Raw genomic sequence first — 19,640 nt, forward strand, 5'->3', positions numbered from 1 at the left:
TTTCACCCTCCACATTGTGAGGATTAGATGGTTCAGCCATAACACTGTTAAAAACAGAGAATAGAAAACGAGTTCTCGAAGAACTTGGAAACCTCACCGGAAACTTCAAGCAATTGATCGGAGAAGACGAAGGAACTTTCTTTCTCTCACCGGGAAATTTTTGAAATTTTGAACAAGTGAAGGGAAACCACGAATGGTTCCCCCTTATATACTCATCGCAATAAATGCGTAGTGGTAACTGAATCATCACGATCAAAAGGAACCAGTTACGCGGCGACACGTGTCCTGTGACAGTCCCGCTGACGGTTACCACGCGCGCGTGGCTGGTCACGCGCCTGACAAAAGAGACGTTTACACTCCTGCTGCAGTGCATTAATAACCTCGGGCAGTGCAAACGCCCTTTCCTATCAGCACATGCAGGAAATCCTACCAACTTTCACCAACTCACACGTGCGTTCAGCCACGTATGTAACGAAAAAGCGCTTATATTATCCAAATATAAGCGACATGCGGTTTCTCTGTTATAACCGCGCCATAACCCATACCGCATGTCGTTTTTTACATACCCCTCAAAAAAGGCAAAAAAATATATCTCTACATTGTGTAAAGGGGTATAAATAATATTCTCACATTCCCACGAGCACACGTGGAATATGCGTAGATGACACACACGAGCCCGCACAGGTGTGTCAGATACTCAGAACCAGCGTTGTTCTTTGAACTGCGAAAACCGCATCTCAGGAACAGGTAAACTGCATCGCTTTGAAGTTCTTCAAGCTTCAAATCCCTCGTGTCCGGTTCACAACCACAGAGGGTACGCAAACAGCTTCTCCGTAGGGAAAAAGGATGGGAATGTACGCGACCGCACATCAGCAACCCTGACTCCTGATCCTTCAAGAGCTACATCAAAGAGAAACCTTCCTTCAAAACGAGTCTTCTGAAAGAAACCGCAGACACTCATGAGTCACTGCGGTCATATATCCAGCTACGCGAATGGTAGCTACGGAAGAGCCACGACTAAGTCATCACACAGATGAAGGAACCTCTTCAAGGAAAACTGATTCCCATTGAAGCGTAAAGGAAAGTGGCTACAGAACGAGTACGAACGAGATATCCAATCATCTTGAGAGCCCTCGTTGAGCAACAAGCGAACGAATAGTGGTAACAAGTCTGCTTATGACTTTGTTTGCCCACTTGTGAGATGGATAGAATAAACAATGGTGGGCATGACCATGCCTATGACCATACATTATCCAGATTCAAATTGTTCGACCAAATACGGCCAACAATGACGCAAGTACCCCACGTTGTTCGACCAAACATGGCCAACAATGCAAAGGAACGAGGTAACCGTAAAGGACGTGCGGTTACTTGAGAGCTAATTGGAAGAAATGAAAACCTCACAAAGTAGGGATCGTCATTACATGTCCAATTGCTGAACATAGAGCTTGAGCAAAGCCACTTAGAGCATTGCATCAGCTACCGCAAAGGTTACAACTAGAGTTGCGGCTGCGGGTATCCTCCGTCACCGTTACAAAGGTTGGTTTGAAGTTTGTGGACATCTTCAACCACGATCTCAGAGGTTGGTTCGACACACCAACAGGTGGCACCCAACCCTGATGACATCAGAAACAGGTATCCCACGCTACCAGATCAAAACCCTAGGCTGAGAATTTCGCATTAGACGAAACTTGCTCACCGGTACGGAAGAGGCGTCACACGACTCTACCGGATCCCTGGCTCTATTTTCTAGAAGCAGGAGCCATCTACATGGCCTAGAATCTTCTACAACATACGCACTAACTTCTAGACACCATAGTCCAGTACTCCTCCCACATGCAACTTGCATACGGAAACAACACTAGACTGGGGGGACTTGAAGGGGTATGGTCCCAGATCTCGCGTCAGCATGACCGCGAGTGACCATTACCCTTATCAAAACCCCCACTAGCTAAAGACTTATCTGTGTCCGTGCGGCCACGCGCGAACACAGAGGTCGAATCTAATCTGCCCAATGATGGGAGAGGACTTACCTGGAGTATGAGAACGGTATAGTAATGCGGCGTGGCACCGCATCTGGTGTATGAAAACGGTGTACACATAGCGATGCGGCCTAGCACCGCATCATGTGAACACTTCTATCAATACAAGGGATCTAGATAACAGCAACAGTCACCACAAGTGGCGATGCGGCCTGGCACCGCATCTCACAGTCTTTGCCAGAAGGACAACGCGGGAACAACGGCGGTTACCGCAGGTAGCGATGCAGCGCGGCACCGCATCTTGCCCACAAGGCAAGTGGGACTGACAGTACAGAGCAAGTGGCACCAATGACAGTCGCCTGTCAGGCCATACGTAAGCAACAGACTGACACTACAGTAGGACGTGGCTTCACCTCCACAACCGACAAGCCTGACACACCTGCATAAGGGCGGCACGTCGTCAGTCCGTCCTTTCAACTCCTCCTTCATTCCTCGGCTATAAATACCAACCCCAAACCAGGTTTGAGGTATCTCTTCACAACTCTCTCACTACTACTATCACACTTTGCTTTCCAAGCAAATTACTGATTCTCACGCCGGAGAGTGGTAACAAGGAGCACCCCCACCCCATCCTCCTTGTTACGAGTCACGGCTTGTTTCCTTGTGCAGGAGATCAACCGGCGGACGATCCAGCCAGCGATCCTCGAGAGGAAGGGATTAACCCTTCTTGACGAGATCAGTGTGTTAACCCTGCCCGGTTAACCATTGTTTCATCAGATGGGTTAGGTTTTTAGGCGGTGGTGGGGTGGGGTGGAGGTGGGTGTATAGGTTTTGGGTGGTGGTGTAGTGGGTTTATGTTTTAGATTATCGAACACTCATCACTCTATAATGTCTTCTTATACTTCTTATTTTTAGGAGTTTTTGTAGATTAAGTTAATACTCTTTCTTACATATTTGGTTTGCAAAAGTTGCTGGAATTGGAATACGAGTTTCAAAGATAACATGTTCAATTGAGTACGAAATTGGAATGAATTAAAATCAAATTCACTTAGGGGCTATTTGGTAGTCTCTGAATGGTCATTAAGAGGATATCTTTTAATAGAACCATTAAGAATTTTACCAATGAGAATGTGGAAGAATGTGACATGTGATGATTTACCATTCAGATGTTACATCTTAACCATTCAGACTTAAGGTTATCTCTTATTCATTCAGAGGTTTTAAACCATTAAGATGTAGCATCTGAATGGTCATTAAGAGGCTACCAAACAGCCCCTTAAATTACTTCATGTTAGGGCTGACAATAGATATCTGTATAAGACACGAGTAAACTTATTTACAGAAAAAGTACATTATTTAATTTTTTACTTTTTTAAAAATAAATATAATTAGGAGGCTACAATCTATCATTTCTTTAAAAATGTGAAGAAATTCAACAATTTTTTTTTGTGTCAATAGCATTTTTATTTCATTCCAATCATCAGGGCAAATTACATAAGGATAGCAGGTAGACGAGCAACAAACTGCGCCGTCATCCCTTTCTGAATAGAAAACCCTAATCTACTAAAAACAAAGCCCCGCCCCTGAGGGGTCGAAAGGTTGCTATGGACCACACGCTGAACTCTAAAAATGTGAATTCTTTAAAAACACGATTTACCAGCCCTACTTAATGTAAATTCTTTAAAAATGTGAAGAAATTCAACAATATAACTTAGAATCACCGATACCCTCACCTCACAACCCCAACATAACCAAATCCCCGCCTCAGCCCAATCGGCACCTCTCCTCTATCACCATTAAATGGTTACACGAAAAATACCATGACACGTAGTTCATATGTTTGCATTCAAAACTTATTTTTAAGAAAATAAAGATGTCAGTCATCCAACATATAGCAACCTTCAAAATATAGGATTTTATTTTTAATATTTTTCATCAAATAACTATCATCACATTAAAACTTATGAGAACTCATTGCCTACATTGAAATTAAATTACGCCTAATCAACGATACGTTAAAGCTAATCAAGTGTTTTAAGAGCAATATATTCTAGAGTTAATTGCCAAAATCGTCCCTGATGTTTGGGCAGGTTTGCCATTTTGGTCCAAAATGACACTTTTGTACCAAATTGCCCCCAACATTTGTAACTTTTTGTCATTTTCATCCAAACCCTAACTTAGTTTATTATTTCTGATAAGTTGAGGATATTTGGATGAAACTGACAAATATAAAACCACAGGGACGATTTTGGCAATTTACTCAAACTCTTTTAAATTTCTTTTATTTAATTAATTTTGTTACATATAAAATAAAAAATAATATACATGCAATTTTTATATGAAAAAATAATAGCTTTGTCACATAATTTTTATAAAAATACCAAAAGTTGTAATCGATTGTTATGTGTTGCACACCAATGACGTTTTCTCCTTATAAAACTGGTTTATATAAACAAACTGTAAATTAATTTCTGTCTTAATTTATAAAATTTAAAACATCCTTCACCCTAACAGAAAAAATAAACTGAGTTAGTGATTTGGATGAAAATTTATAAAAATTATGTGACAAAACTATTATTTTTTTTTCAAAAAACTCCATGTATATTCTTTTTTCTTATATATGTAACAAAAATAATTAAATAAAAGAAATAAAAAATGGTTTGAGTAAATTGCCAAAACCGTTCCTGTGGTTTTATATTTGCCAGTTTCATCCAAATATCCTCAACTTAACAGAAAAAATAAACTAAGTTAGTGATTTGGATGAAAATGACAAAAAGTTACAAACCTTGGGGGCAATTTGGTACAAAAGTGTCATTTTGAACGAAAATAGCAAACGTGCCCAAACCTCAGGGACGATTTTGGCAATTATATAATACTCTAATTTTCAACAATTTTGTGCAATGAAGGTTGTACATATGGCATAGCTGATGTTTCAGGCTTTAGGCTGTTGTAAATATTACTTTATATGTTTTCAAGACAGAGAGAGGGAGACATGCGATGGTAAATCCCCAGCTCCACCCTTCCACTGCTTCGACGCCGCGCTGGTGTCACAGTCACCCTCGACATCTCAACCCCAACAGTGGCAACGGCAAGGGCAAGAAGGGATTTGAGGGTTCGGCACTGATTAGAGGGATTTGAGGTTTTGCAAAAAAATCGAAAAGAAGAGAGAGAGAGAGACAGAGAGAGAGGAATCAGAATTGGTTTTCTGGCGTATAGGGTTTCGATTATGAGCTACAGACTGAGCTTCGCCATCTCAATTCTCAAAGACCAGGTACGTCGTTTAGTTTTTTCTGGTGCGTCGAGGGTTTTTGATGATTTGGTTCTCATTTTTCTTCTGAGAAATTGATGTGGGTTTTTAGTTTGATTTGTGGATTGGCTGTGATTTGGGAGATTTTAGGTGGTATATATACTTGTAATGAATACAAAATCGAACTTTTTATGAAAAATATATTGCAGGTCAAGGATGAAGTAGTAGGTTACAAGTTTTATAAGCAAGGGTACAAGTTTGATTTTCAACCACCAAAAGGTAAGCATTGTGTCATTCTTGATGATATTTTGATGATAAGCTATGTTTTATAAATGAGTAAAAACTAAGGGTATATTCTAACATTGTTGCATGATGCTGGAAATTTAATTGCTATAGTTTTTTTTTCTTTTTTGAAAACAAGCTCATGAAAATTTAACCATTATTTTGAAGATCTTGCTGATCAACTGGTTGGAGCTATGTTTTATGTAATTGGATACTTCATGGGTCAACAAGGAGCTTGGGGGTGTCTCAAGTACATCCCTCATTGGTACGATAGATCAACCCAGTAGATTTGGTCAACGAAAAGGAAAAAGGTTCGACTTAGTAAAAAGTCAAATAGTTTGAGAATTTACACAAAGTATACTCTTTTAAAAATTTTAAATTGTTTATTCAAGAATCTACACCTGTATTGAATAATAACCAATGTTGTTAAGAGCTTGGTTGGACCAGGAACTAGGAACTGGATCTCCATCCAATTCAGTTGGCATGGGTTGAACTGACACCAATTGGGTTAGTCGATGTTATGACAAAGGTGGATACTGACGTCCACGATGTTATGGCAATGGACGTCGGAGCAACTGAGAAGCCATCAGAATCAAGTCCCATGACAACAAGTGATTCTTACGTCTTTATTAGTATATTTTTTTTTTTTGAAATTATCATCAAATGTTATTATAAGAGGTAAAATGGCAACTTCGTGGCAGACTTGATATCGTCATTATTTACTGTAATGTTGCATTAATATAACATATTCACTTTGTTGCTGAACAGAGCTCTACTTAAAATTTGATCAGAGAATTGATGGTGCTTTAGATGGGTCGTGTGGATTATGGGTTGGGTTTGGTGATTGAACTACCCTTTGGGACAATTAAAGATGTTAATAATTTGTTTTAATTTGGAAGTTGTGAGATTCAATTCGATTTTTTTTTCTTTTAATCTGTTGCAGCAAGGATGACCATCGATTTATTGAGCAACATAGAGAATCCAGATCAAAAAACGCGCAAACAGAGAAACTAATGAATGCAAAACCAGATGAAACAACGAACAAAGCTCAACAGATGACGATTTTCTACCACAGAGAAGTGATTGTGTTTGATAATATACCAGCCGATAGAGCGAGAGATTTGATGTTAGCAGCCAAAGATTATCCTTCTTCTACCGGTAAAACCAATGCTCATGATTACTTGATAGCAACTTCAAATTTTCCTTATAACGCACGCGAATCAGATCAACCGATTGATCATCTTCGAGTTCAAGCCAACGGTCTGGATCTACTAATTGCAAGACGAGCGTCGCTCAACAAGTTTCTAGCCAAACGAAAGGACAGAGCCACCGTACAAGCACCGTATCCGTCACCGGGAGCCGGACCGTCTATGCATGAGCTTAATTTCGATATAAATATGTAGAAGTTTGAGTATTATTGATTAACATGTTTTTACGGACTGCATCTTGCAGCTGTTTGAAAAAGTTTGGTAATTTTTTTTAGGGATTTTTACATATTTCCCCCTTCTAAGCTGGCTTATTACGTATTTCCCCAAATAAAAAAAAACAATTACATATTTCCCCTCCCTAACCCATATATATTACATATTTCCCCTTTTCATTAAAAACTCTTATTTAAATGACTATTTTACCCTTAATGAACTATACTAAATGAAAATTTACATATTTCTCATTTCTAATATCCTCAATAAATTACATATTTCTTCAATTCATGTTTTTTTTTATTTAGGTAAATAAGTAATTGTTTTTTTTTATTTGGGTGAACTGCCCATCTCAACATTCTCATTTACATTGTTTGATAATTCACCACCCTATCCGTTTTTTTTATTTGAGGCGAAGTTAAATTAGGAAAAATAAATAGAAAACAAATGGAAGCACTGTGATATTACATGTATTGATACTTGATTCTCTAAATCTGATTAAATTCTTAACCCCCTTCCATATTCTGATTTTGGGTTGGTGACTGTGGATGTTTATGTGTATGTGTATGTGTATGTGTTTGTTGTTTATTTTGATACCTTGACTATGACTCTTTAACGGTATTACATTGGTTGACTTTTTTTATGAACAAGTTAACAACAATTATTTACATTTGAATACCATTACTGTTGGCTCGTGAATAATATTTCGGTTGAGATCTGAGACAATTATAATTCTCAACCATCCCTTCTCATCCGCTCCATGATCAAGTCATTAGTTGTTTTTTTATAGTTTTAAAATCTTTAGAATTAACAATTAGAATTGGGGAGATATGTAATTGATTGATGATATTAGAAATTGGAAATATGTAAATATTCATTTATAGTTCATTAAGGGTAAAATAGTCATTTAATAAGAGTTTTTAATGAAAAGGGGAAATATGTAATATATATGGGTTAGGGAGGGGAAATATGTAATTGTTTTTTTTATTTGGGGAAATACGTAATAAGCCAACTTAGGAGGGGGAAATATGTAAAAATCCCTTTTTTTTACTGATAGTAAGAAGACTTTTTTATTGTAGCCATTGAAAACGTTTGGTAATTTTTTTTAACTGATACTTTTTATTGTAGCTATAGATACGTTTGTATAATGTTTGTAGATTGACCGTATGATTCATAATTGGCAAAGCCACGTGGCGGAGTTTCTAGCTTAGAAACTAACCCCGAAAAGCAGCTTCGCCATGGGACAGAAATAACACTTTACTTGAAGGTGATTTATATGTTCTCTTTTTATGAAGTTCATGTATCTTGTCTTTTTGTATGGGTTTTAAAAGTGAACTGATCATATTGTGTAGCAGGGTCAAAGCTCAAGGCCAAAGGAAGGTTGCTAGAGAGACAACGACTAATGTCGTTTACATCAATGGGAACCCAACATTTTGTTTACGGCAGAACAATGCAGGATATTTATAAAGATTACGAGTATGAAGTTTATGATCACAACTTTGTTGATGGCGTGTCTACAACCTTATAATCATGTAAGTTTTTTGTGGTCCAAATGAAATAAACCAAAAGAAACATTAAAGATTTTTGTGTTCATATAGCCATATCTCAAACAGCAGCATCCAATTTCTTTTTAGGCTCACGAAGGGCATTTTGAAGATTTTGGTGGAAGGGTTATGCAAATGGGATGGTGCACTTTCAAAGTTAACAAAGATTAAATCAAAATAAACCAACTTTTAGAACATGTTGAATTGCCATGTAAATATATTGATTTACAGCTAAGAATGAATATCGATAAATTAAAGAATTCATGGTTATGTTATTTGGTACGGTTTAACACAACCCGTCGCAATGCGTGCCTCCGCCGCACCGCGGCGGGGTACTCATCTAGTTTACTCTATATTCTAACACATTGTTTAACTTGATTCCCAATAAACCGACCCATATAAACCAATTTTTTAAATCTTCCTATACTAATAAACGAAAATCTTTTTTGGACACGTGTCACTCTCTGGTGCTTTCTCAATTTATTTTCATATTTATCTCCCATATTAAATAATAATAATTTTAAACAAAATATTAGATAAGAATAAATATTTAGATAAGGATAAACGTTTGTTTTTATTATGATCATATTAAATAATAATAATAACAATAATAATAATAATAAACAAAAAATTAGATAGGAATATAAACGTTTGTTTTTATTATAATCATAGTAAATAATAATAATAATTTTTTTAAACGATTGGAATTTTGGTAAATTAGGAATTAAAGGTTCCCGTTTGATATATACTTAATAATTGTATTATTGTTTTTTTCACTAGAATTAAATAATTATTCTAGGTCGGGCATATGCTTCTATCAAATTGTAAGTGTTTTTTATGCATCGCTAGCTATAATGGTAGGTGTACTGTTATAATTGGTTTAAACTCATCATTTATTATACATTACATCAACATGTAGAAAGAACACCATTTTTAAATATAACAATTCTATACTCCATTCAAAGAGAATTTAATTCTCGATTTTACGGTAAATTCATAAAAATGATGAAACGTATAAAAACTTGGGGATCGATCTCCACCTTTTTGTACCGTAAACTCTCTTGAATACAAATTTAAGACGAGTGTTTTATCAATGAAGTACACAAACAAGCATGAGGGTGCATAAAACTAACTAAAATAATTGTATCTCATAATTTGGATGTATCATAAAAATGGGATTCAACCCCATATAATACATGTGTTTTTAACCTAAAAATAAATAAAAAATAAAGTAATATGTTATAATAAGTAAATAGTAAATCAAAGTTCATTTTTAGAAGATAAATCTTGACAACTGTATGTGTTAACATATGACATTATACTTTATTCAAAATGTGCAATATACAAGTTTTTTAAAGATATATCTTTTTATTATTTATTATATAGAATTACATTTATGCAAAATAAAAAAAAAACAAAGTAAAATGTTATAATAAGTAAATAGTACATCAATGTTTATTTTTAAAAGGTAAATCTTAATGACTATTTATCTTAACATATGACTTTTTATTTTATTCAACACGTGCAACATACGAGTTTTTTTAAGATATATCTATTTTATTATTTATTATATAAAATTACATTTATGCAAGTGTAATACACAAGGTTACAACCTAGTGTATGATATAAAAAGATAAACCTTTAGTTTAGCGAAATAAAACTTTAAGCTAAAAAAGATGTTCTTTAAAACACATAGTATAAAAAGATAAACCTTTAATTTTAGGCAAATAAAACTTGTTTAGGCAATGACAATGATAAAAAGATAATTTCGAAAATAAAAAAATAAATAAAGATAAACATACATTCCACGTAGGAAATTCCATGTCAGCAAAACAACGGTTAGCACAAGTTAGTTGCACAACAGCACGCGCGCACCCACGGCAAACTTAAGTCATCATCCTGCTCCATCCGACGGTTACTATTTATCCACGACAGTTTTCTTCAACCTCCTTTCAATTACTTTCTCCAAAATATATAAATAAACAAAACTATTCATATTTAATACTTCACCTCTAGCACAGCCGTAAACGGTTGTCAACGATGACGTGTTTAGGCATTCATTACGGAACCGCCGGAGATTGTATCCTCCGCCCGCCGGCAGCCGGTTTCCTCGACGATCGATCCTGCGGAGTTTCTAGGTTTAACCGCCTTCATTCTGTTTCGATTCCAAAACTCGCCGGAAAACCGCCGGTCATGAGAATCTCAGCGGCGGCGACGATGACTCCGACTCCGACTGTTTTCCAGTCAGATTCGTCCGCCGTTGAAGCGTTCGTCGATGACGAAGAACACGATCCTAGTTACGATAGTTACGATAGCCCTAGGGTTTCCGATAAGATCGACGAGTGGATGAGAAACTCTGTAACGGAGATCGTGAAGAACATACGGCAAGCGCCGTTACTGGTTCAGATCTACGCTAACGGCGTAGTGAAGACGGAGAAAGCGGTTACGGCGGAGGACTGGCGGAATGTTGTTAGCGAGAAACCGTCGTCTTCGCCGGACGGAATCATACTAGTGGAGGAGCTCCGAGATAAGATGGATCTGGATGATTCTGGTGATGAAGATGAAGGAACCAAGGCTTTTGGAGTTGTGATTCAAGGTAAGTTTAAAGGAAGAGATCGGGTTAAATCTTCGTGTTATTTGTTGAAAACTTGTAGTGTTAATGGAGGATTGGGGCCTTTTTGCACACATTTTTGCTTGATGAAGGTTCATAGCTTCAGTAAGAGTGCTTCTGCACAGTTGAATGATTGTTGGTTATTGCCATGAGAATTGATTTGAATTGAAGTGTATAGGTTGTAATTGTAAATTGTATATTGTGATCATGAATTTTTGGTGATCATTGAATAGAAAGTAGAGGGATTATTTATATAAATAAATTTGTTTGTATAATGGAAAATTTGTAATATGGATCAAGTCTTATGTTCATAGTCAATTCAGTTCATGATGAAGTTGAAATAAAGAATCAAACTGGAATAAAGCAAACTATAAGTTTTAAGTTATTTCATTAGAAAGAGTTTACCGACGGCAAATTTCTTTTAATCCCTCACGTCTCTTGGAATGTACCTCCGATTCTCAAGAACTTTCATTCCAAACCAAGGTCAAAGACTCAAAAACCGATTGGTAGTTTACTAATACGCTTACTTTATGTATATTATTTTATTTTTTTATTTTTTTAAAAATTTTAAACTTAGAAAACAAAATTGCTCTTTATTTTAAACTCCAGAATCTTTCAACATTGCTCTTTGAAAACAAAATTGCATGTTTGAATTTTGATTGCATCCCCAAAATATGAAATAAAGCAATCACACTACTAATCCCGGAAAACAAAATCAACACCAACACCAACATAAACATCAATCGTGGAAAATAAAAAACTAAGTGCCACAATCACCACCAATTTCAAATCGACATCCAAATGAACCCAATTCCAAGCATGTGACGTATAGAAGGGGAATATATGAGATTATCCCTTTCTTAAAGATATGGGTTTGGGTTGGGTTGGTCTAAACGTATTCTAACCAAAATAGGATGTAATCAAAACAAGTCGTTTTAAAAAGGAAGAAAAAAAATTCTTTACCCATCATATCTGTTCTTTGAGGCTAGTGGGGACAGGAGGTGTAGGCGATGATGGTGATAACAATGATAGAAATCATGGGCGTACCCACCCTAAGCTAAGGGTGGGCGGGCGCACCCCATAAAAAAATATTTTTAGTGTTATTTTTCGCCGGAAATTTTGACCGCACCCCTTGGAATTTTTCACCCGCACCCCTTGAAAATTTCCAACCGCCCCACTTAGAAAAAAAAATAATTATTAACCACTTATTCACTTAATTATTTAATCCAATCAAAGCCCAATCTGCATTCATTTTTTTATTAACACAAGCCCAAACCCAACCTAAAGAAATTTGAACTAAATAAAATAACTCAAACCCATCCACCCATTCCATTTCCAAATCCCGCCCCCAAAAAAACTCCCTGCGACGCCATTGCTCACGACCTGGTGGCTTTTTTACCGGAAAAATCAAAATTCCGGTTGGACCGACCCATATTACGTCAGAATTCCAATATAGAACTAGTATGGTTTATTTATTTATTTATTTATTTATTTTGTTTTATGTGATGATTAGGAGAAAATATAGACGTGTAAGGGTTTAATCTTTTTATATTTTTTTTTTGATTTTTTTTTGTTGTTCTAGACTTGTAGTTAAATGATTTTGTTGTTTTATTTATAGCTTTATTTGTTTAATGATTAGTTACAAGTAATCAACATTTAATATTAGGGCTTGAATGTTTAAAAATATAATTGAAAGTTATGGGCTATGGTTGAACATGATTGTTTATTTTGTTTAAGTGTTTAGTGTTGTTTTATGAACTTATGGAGCAAATTTTATGTGTTAGAAACAATGAGTATTGAGTAAGAATGTAATGAACTTATGGCGTGTTTGGTATCTTTAGATGATATTTTGGATATATTTAAAAAAAAATAAAAAAAACGTGTAGGGCACAATTTTAAATATGTTTGTAATGACGTTTGACGTTTGGCGTGTTTCTGATGATTTCTAAATTTTAGTTTGATGTTCTTTTGTCTTACATGATCCGACCCGACCCACTATAAACCGATATTTTTATACAGCTAAAGGCCTAAAATCTTTAAAAATATTCCGCACCCCCAGAAAAAAAATTCTGGGTCCGCCACTGATAGAAATGGAGGTGACGAAAGTAAGGATGGTGGTGGTGTGGACAGTGGCAGCAGAGCTGGTGGTGGTGACAATAGTCGTCTCGACAGAGACTGGTGGAGTGGTGGGGCCGTGGGGGTGGTGCTGGTGCTGGCCTAACTTAGAACATTTCTAAATGGGCCCAAATTGAATTGAAATAGCCCGAGCTAGTTAAAATTTATATCGTTTGGTTGATAAATTTTTGAATAACATATATAACAGGCCAGTTATGTTTTTGGCTAAAAAAGAACCAAACCAAAGACTAATCAAAAGTGCAAAACTAATATACATTGAAGATTTGGACTTTTGGCTTAAAGATTGTTTTCGAACTTTATATTGTTTTCGTTTGGGTCAAAGCCAAAAACTTTGGTCAAACGCCGTTAACCAATAACTAAAACAAACCGCTCTGTTTTATAACCAAATGGGTCCAGTCAAGGTTTTAGTGTAGGTTATGACCAACCCGTACTCGCCTCTAAAAAGCATCGATGCCCTTATATATACAGTAATAATCCATTAAAAAACATTTGATTTATGCATATTAATGTATGAGAACACAAGAATCACGCTGAAGTGCAACCATATAGAAATAGAATGCCATATAGGACAAGTCATTGCTATTATTGCAAATTCTTATTATTAAATTTCATGAACAAGTTGTTAACAGAAACTAGTTTCCTTGTCACAAATCGGTAAAACGATTGAACAAAGAGATAATGCAGATGCACAAATTAAACGTTTAAATGTAATAAAGAAACAAAACTCAAAATAAATATCAAATGAGCTCTCATATGCAAGTTTAATTAACGTTAAAACTGTTACAAGTAATTACCTTTGGTCAAAAGATGATTAGCAACAGGGTAAATTTTCTGCGGGTTGCAGAAAACTGGATGTTGAATAAATAGCAGCAGCCGCAGCCCGAACGGCTAAATCCTTGTCTAGGATTGGTTCTACTTTCTGAAACCTACATGTCAACCAAAATAAATAAATTTGGTTTTGTACATGTAACTTCTGAATATTAAAGAAAATGTTATATTGTCATAATCAATAGGATTAAGCACTTACATGTAATTATTTTGCAAGGTAGCCTGCTGTTGCAAACCATTTGCTGGAGGGGATTTGAGGAGACCATGCTCACAATGCGTTAACATTTCCCTCACTTGGTTCAATGAGTTCTCCTGGTAAAGATCATATCCATATAAATGAAATGTCAAAAACGCCCTTCTCTAAAAATGATTAAAAAAATACAAATAGACAAGGACAAATAAATTTAAAGAATGCAAAACTCACCAGATGTTTCTCTTCTTCGGAAAGAGATTTATCCATTTGATCAAAAAGGGCAGTCCATCTGAATTTATGCAAGTCGTAATTTTCTTTATTAACAAAAGGATTATTTTCTTGACTAGAAGATAATTCCCTTGATATCAACAAAGGTAGTTCTGTTTGAGTTACATCTTGAACTCGTTTCTTGCTGCGTCTTAATGCTACAATAAAAGAATTATCAAGTGTTTATTCACTTAGAGTGTGACAACTATTTTTAAATTTTTAACAAAAAGAGCGTATATGGTATATGAAACACAAGCAACATTACCTGCAAGACGGCCTTTGATGTCCTCATGAAGAAGTTCTAACCACTGAGAAGCAACACATGCAGCTGCGAAGAAAAAACGTCAATTTCTCAATGACATAATCACATATATGTAAAATCTTGAATAAGATTCCCATGACTAAATATGATATAGTCTTTTCGTGACAGAGGGCATAAACTTAAGGAAGATGCATTTAATCATATAACAAGAAATATTAAAAACTGACCTTTAACAGAAAGAAAATCAACAGTAGAGATATTTTCTGACTCGTCATTTGACAAGAAGCTCGTATTCTCTGATGCCATGGTTGAAGCCGATGAAAGTTTAAGCTCAAGCACATCATTACCCGTTGACCGACAAAAGCTTGTCTGCTGGCTTGCATATGAATGAGTCACATTCCCTTCATCCCGCTTAATTTCACCTTTCTTGTTCTTGTTTCTTGAAGATCTCACAAGATTCTCAATTATCGAATGAACCTGTTTTCTATTTCTCACATGATTTATAATCCCGGGATTCAACTCATTCAAAAGTCCACTAGGAGCCGCAACTTTCGCAAACCTATCAACCTGTTCCCTCTTAGCAATCTCTATCTTCTTCTTGATAACCGATTCATTCCCTTTCTTCCTCCCACGTGGTTTTGGCATTGGCAGGACCGACACACCACCATGAGACGATGACAAGAACCCGTTCTGCTTCATTTCTTTCCAAATCCTCATCGAGTCTTTCTCGCCCATGGGCGGGCAAGTACTTCCACACTCAGACAAAGCGTCTCGTGATTGCACATTCTCATAGTTCTTGTAAACATGAATTGGTTCATGATTAAACGAAATCGAAACGTCCTGTGAGTTCAGATCAAGATCGAAACTCCTCGGTTTCGCACAAATTTGTGTCGTTTCATTACATGACGGACCATTAACTGCTGCAGATATATTCTTTGTCAAATCCCCTATCCAATACAATTATTAATATCAGATTACTAGTTTTTCAAATTTCAACCCTAAAATGCTACACTTTCTACAAACAACCAAAATTTAAAAACATTATGCAAACATAGATGCAAAGAAATACCTTTCGGCCAAAAAACCGATCCGAAATCACATGAATTTCTTCCTTGTTCTTCAATTCCATCACACTTCATCTTCTGCACCAACAAATCAACAAAAAATAAAGAAACAATTCAAACAAAAACGAAATCAAACTCAACATAAACCTAAATCAGCATAATTCGACGAACGACAAACCTTAAATCCAGATCTAACTGCACCACAATCCATCAGAATCGACCTTTACGAAGTCAACGAAGGTGAAATTACGGCCAAATATCAATTCGAAGTGAAGGAAACATAAAGAATTGAAATCTGGTGATGAATTTGGATTATTAGGGTTAGGGTTTGTGTTAAGAAGAATGAGGCGCTAAGAAGGAAGAAAGTGGTTTGAATTTGCAGAGAAGGGCGCTGACAAAGCAATCAATCACGTGTATAGATTCACGCTCCACTGTGTGCGTGTGTGTGAGAGAGTGAATATTTGGTGATTATTCGTTGTATTAAAGAAATGAAGGTAAAAGCGTATGTTTGTGGGTTTCAAATTCAAAATTAGATGTGTTTATGAATCTTGAATTTTGCCGCGTTGGGATTTGTTTCTTGATTTTAACGCTCTGTCACTTGTACGTTGTGCATTGGGAGAAGTACGGAAATGGTTGTGCCTTTTTTGTGCTACTTTTTTATGTTATTCGTAACTAGTTGTAACACCCGTGTGAACACACGGGTATGTTTAATAACGATCGAAGACAAATATTATAAAATAGATTATAATGTATCATTTAAATCTTTACATTTAGTTACATATCTTTATAAAATAATGTTAATGAGATTATGTGTTAGTATTACAAGTATAATGATAAAAAATTTTGTCTACATCTATATGTAAAATATGATGTTAAATTATTTAATGAATTCACACTCGCATTATACTTATAAATTGACAACAACATCAGGCATAAGTCATAATTGAAACTACAATACATTCAGAAACAAAGGTCCTCTGTCTCTGTTTGAAGCCAATAATTGACCTTAAAACCATAACTGCAAGTGGCGTTGAATTTCTTGGTCTCAATACCCAACCTATCTGAAATTGACAATTACTATCCAATAAGTTTCAAAACCACATTGAAAAATCATACATAACAAACTAATTTTCGAGATGTATTAAGAAAAACCGTTACTTGATATGCAGAGGGAAAGAATGTGATGGCTCAATGATGGTTGCTGTGATTAGATACATTGAGACCTAACAAAAAGAATGTGATGGCTTAAGTATAATTATAAGGTTAGTAACAAATGAGACCATATTAATTTAAAATTTAACCTTATGATAACCAAATGCAATCTTCGTATAGTCTTAAACATAAAGCATCCTTGAACATGGGTCATCGGCCAAATCAAATACTAAGAAAACAGATTATATCCTGCATGAAAAACAAAATCGATAAATTTAGGGAAAATGAGTTTGAAAGATGATAACCCAACAGTAGAGGATCTAATTCCACAGCTCCGATAAATGCAAGGGTGTTCTCAAATAATGGTTCATAGATGTTTGAAAACCGACAAAGAACGACAAATGTCCACAGTGCTGCTTCGTTGGACATTTGTCGGTCTTCAAACATCTAGGAAGCATTATTTGAAAACACACCTGAATTTATCGAAACTGTAGAATTAGATCCTCCACTATTGCGTTATCATCTTTGAATCAGATTTTCCCTAAATTTATCAATTCTATATTTCATACCTCATCGAGTCAACCTATTCGCCTGCAAACAGATCGAGAAAGCTTGAAGTATAACATGTTTAAGGAAAAGTAAACCGAATGAAAAACAAACAAAGATCAGTGAATCTATAAACAACCCATCCAGACTTGCCTGTGTGTTGAATTAACCAGTGATTGTTTATGTAAGTTGTTGTTGTTGGCTTCATGATCATCGTTTTCGACATGCCTAATGGTTCTGGTGGTGAGTTCTATGAGTGATTCTCGTGTATTAGCCAACCAAAATAATTAAAAAAACAAATCAAACACTACAACAAAACAAAAATCATCACGACAAATAAAACGAAAAAAATGAAACCTTTATCAAACTACAAATTCTTGAAATTACCAATCACGACTAAGAACAAACAGACCAAGAACATCTTTAAGGATGGAAAAAGTACCTTATCTTTCTGATTGAACAACAACCGAGAATTGAGAGTAACTACCTGATCTGTAGGAGTCAGTTGCTTCAACCTTAACATCTTCACAGTCACTCTATATAAATGGCCACACGAACCAATTTACAAACGATGTCAGTTATTGTTCAGGATGAAACCGGACAGATATTGTTACTGTGCAAAGGCGCAGACAGGTTAGACCACCCTTAAAATCTGGTTGGAAACACTCTTTGTCCAAAAAGTTCAAATTTTTCGTTAATGGTTGGTTACATAAATCATCTTTTAATAATAGCTTCACTATACAGCATCATCTTTGATCGTTTATCCAAAAACGGAAGATTATATGAGGAAGCCACCAAAAAGCATTTAAATGAATATGCAGAAGCCGGGTTACGTACACTAGCATGCTTGACATTTCTGAATATTCTTCTTGGAACGGTGAATTTTCAAAAGCCAAAATGACGTTGATGGTGGTGGTTCCGGCGGCGGCGGTGGTGACCACCGGAGCTCCGGTTCCGGCGGTGGTGGTGGTGGTGGCAGTGGCTGTGGTGGCGGTGTGGCTGTGGTGGCGGTGTGGCTGTGGTGGCGGTGGTGGCTGTGGTGGCGGTGGTGGCTGTGGTGGCGGTGGTGGTTGTGGTGGCGGTGGTGGCTGTGGTGGCGGTGGTGGTGGTGGTGGTGGCAGCGGAGTGGTGGTGGTGGCAGGGCTAGTGGTGGTGGTGTTACAAATTTACACAATCAGTCCTTTATGTTACAAATTTACACAATCAGTCCTTGTTTACTAACTGACTTAACTGGGTTATGATTTTTGGACTGAAATGGCACCTTTCTAGAACGTCGGGGAGGAAAATGGCGCATTTTTGAAAAATGGACTGAAATGGCCAAAGTGACCAAACCACAGGGACGAAAATGGCAGTTAACTCTTCCCTAAATTTATCAATTCTATTTTTCATACCTCATCGAGTCAACCTATTCGCCTGCAAACAGATCGAGAAAGCTTGAAGTATAACCTGTTTAAGGAAAAGTAAACTGAATGAAAAACAAACAAAGATCAGTGAATCTATAAACAACCCATCCAGACTTGCCTGTGTGTTGAATTAACCAGTGATTGTTTATGTAAGTTGTTGTTGTTGGCTTCATGATCATCGTTTTCGACATGCCCAATGGTTCTGGTGGTGAGTTCTATGAGTGATTCTCGTGTATTAGCCAACCAAAATAATTAAAAAAACAAATCAAACACTACAACAAAACAAAAATCATCACGACAAATAAAACGAAAAAAAATGAAACCTTTATCAAACTACAAATTCTTGAAATTACCAATCACGACTAAGAACAAACAGACCAAGAACATCTTTAAGGATGGAAAAAGTACCTTATCTTTCTGATTGAACAACAACCGAGAATTGAGAGTAACTACCTGATCTGTAGGAGTCAGTTGCTTCAACCTTAACATCTTCACAGTCACTCTATATAAATGGCCACACGAACCAATTTACAAACGATGTCAGACCTCGCGTATATTCAGGCCGACATTTGCTTCATCGGAAACGCATCTAAGTTACCGGAAAGTGCCCAGAACCCTAGCTTACTACCAAAACACTCTATGGAAGCTTTGTAAAGGAAACCCTAGAGTTTGAATCGAAATCGCCTGTGATGAAGAATAAAG

At 36.3% G+C, this 19,640-nt stretch overlaps 3 protein-coding genes and 1 long non-coding RNA gene across 10 annotated transcripts; 3 read left to right on the forward strand and 1 right to left on the reverse strand.

Annotated features, from left to right (window-relative positions):
- The first annotated feature begins 4,895 nt into the window (after positions 1–4,895).
- On the forward strand, positions 4,896–7,018 carry LOC110872656 (protein TIFY 10a). Of its 6 annotated transcripts, XR_004864342.1 has the most exons (5): positions 4,898–5,253; positions 5,439–5,508; positions 5,680–5,822; positions 5,966–6,122; positions 6,455–7,018. XR_004864342.1 is itself a non-coding variant. In XM_022121503.2 (4 exons), the coding sequence occupies exons 1-4, from the start codon at positions 5,209–5,211 to the stop codon at positions 6,912–6,914; spliced, it is 672 nt and encodes a 223-aa protein (XP_021977195.1). In that variant the 5' UTR covers positions 4,907–5,208; the 3' UTR covers positions 6,915–7,018. The 6 variants fall into 6 exon arrangements, 1 of the variants encoding a protein (XP_021977195.1); XR_004864340.1 differs by having other exon boundaries at positions 4,896–5,253; positions 5,680–6,122; XR_004864343.1 differs by lacking the exon at positions 6,455–7,018 and having other exon boundaries at positions 5,943–6,276.
- Positions 7,019–7,979: 961 nt separating this feature from the next.
- LOC110871040 lies at positions 7,980–8,736 on the forward strand. 2 transcript variants are annotated; one of them, XR_004864345.1, is made up of 3 exons: positions 7,980–8,199; positions 8,288–8,464; positions 8,567–8,736. It is a non-coding gene; the product is annotated as an uncharacterized LOC110871040 (long non-coding RNA). The 2 variants fall into 2 exon arrangements; XR_002553439.2 differs by having other exon boundaries at positions 8,288–8,736.
- A 1,692-nt stretch (positions 8,737–10,428) lies between these two features.
- On the forward strand, positions 10,429–11,414 carry LOC110872657. The gene has a single exon (XM_022121504.2). It carries the CDS (start codon positions 10,517–10,519, stop codon positions 11,237–11,239), a length of 723 nt encoding a protein of 240 aa, XP_021977196.1. The 5' UTR covers positions 10,429–10,516; the 3' UTR covers positions 11,240–11,414.
- A 2,391-nt stretch (positions 11,415–13,805) lies between these two features.
- On the reverse strand, positions 13,806–16,324 carry LOC110872658. Its single transcript, XM_022121505.2, has 7 exons — positions 16,016–16,324; positions 15,843–15,915; positions 15,001–15,720; positions 14,777–14,839; positions 14,476–14,669; positions 14,251–14,363; positions 13,806–14,149 (listed from the first exon to the last, which is right to left on the reverse strand). The coding sequence occupies exons 1-7, from the start codon at positions 16,046–16,048 to the stop codon at positions 14,035–14,037; spliced, it is 1,311 nt and encodes a 436-aa protein (XP_021977197.1). The 5' UTR covers positions 16,049–16,324; the 3' UTR covers positions 13,806–14,034.
- Positions 16,325–19,640: the final 3,316 nt, after the last annotated feature.

The sequence above is a fragment of the Helianthus annuus genome, chromosome 8 (assembly GCF_002127325.2).
Source record: "Helianthus annuus cultivar XRQ/B chromosome 8, HanXRQr2.0-SUNRISE, whole genome shotgun sequence".
Taxonomy (NCBI): domain Eukaryota; kingdom Viridiplantae; phylum Streptophyta; class Magnoliopsida; order Asterales; family Asteraceae; genus Helianthus; species Helianthus annuus.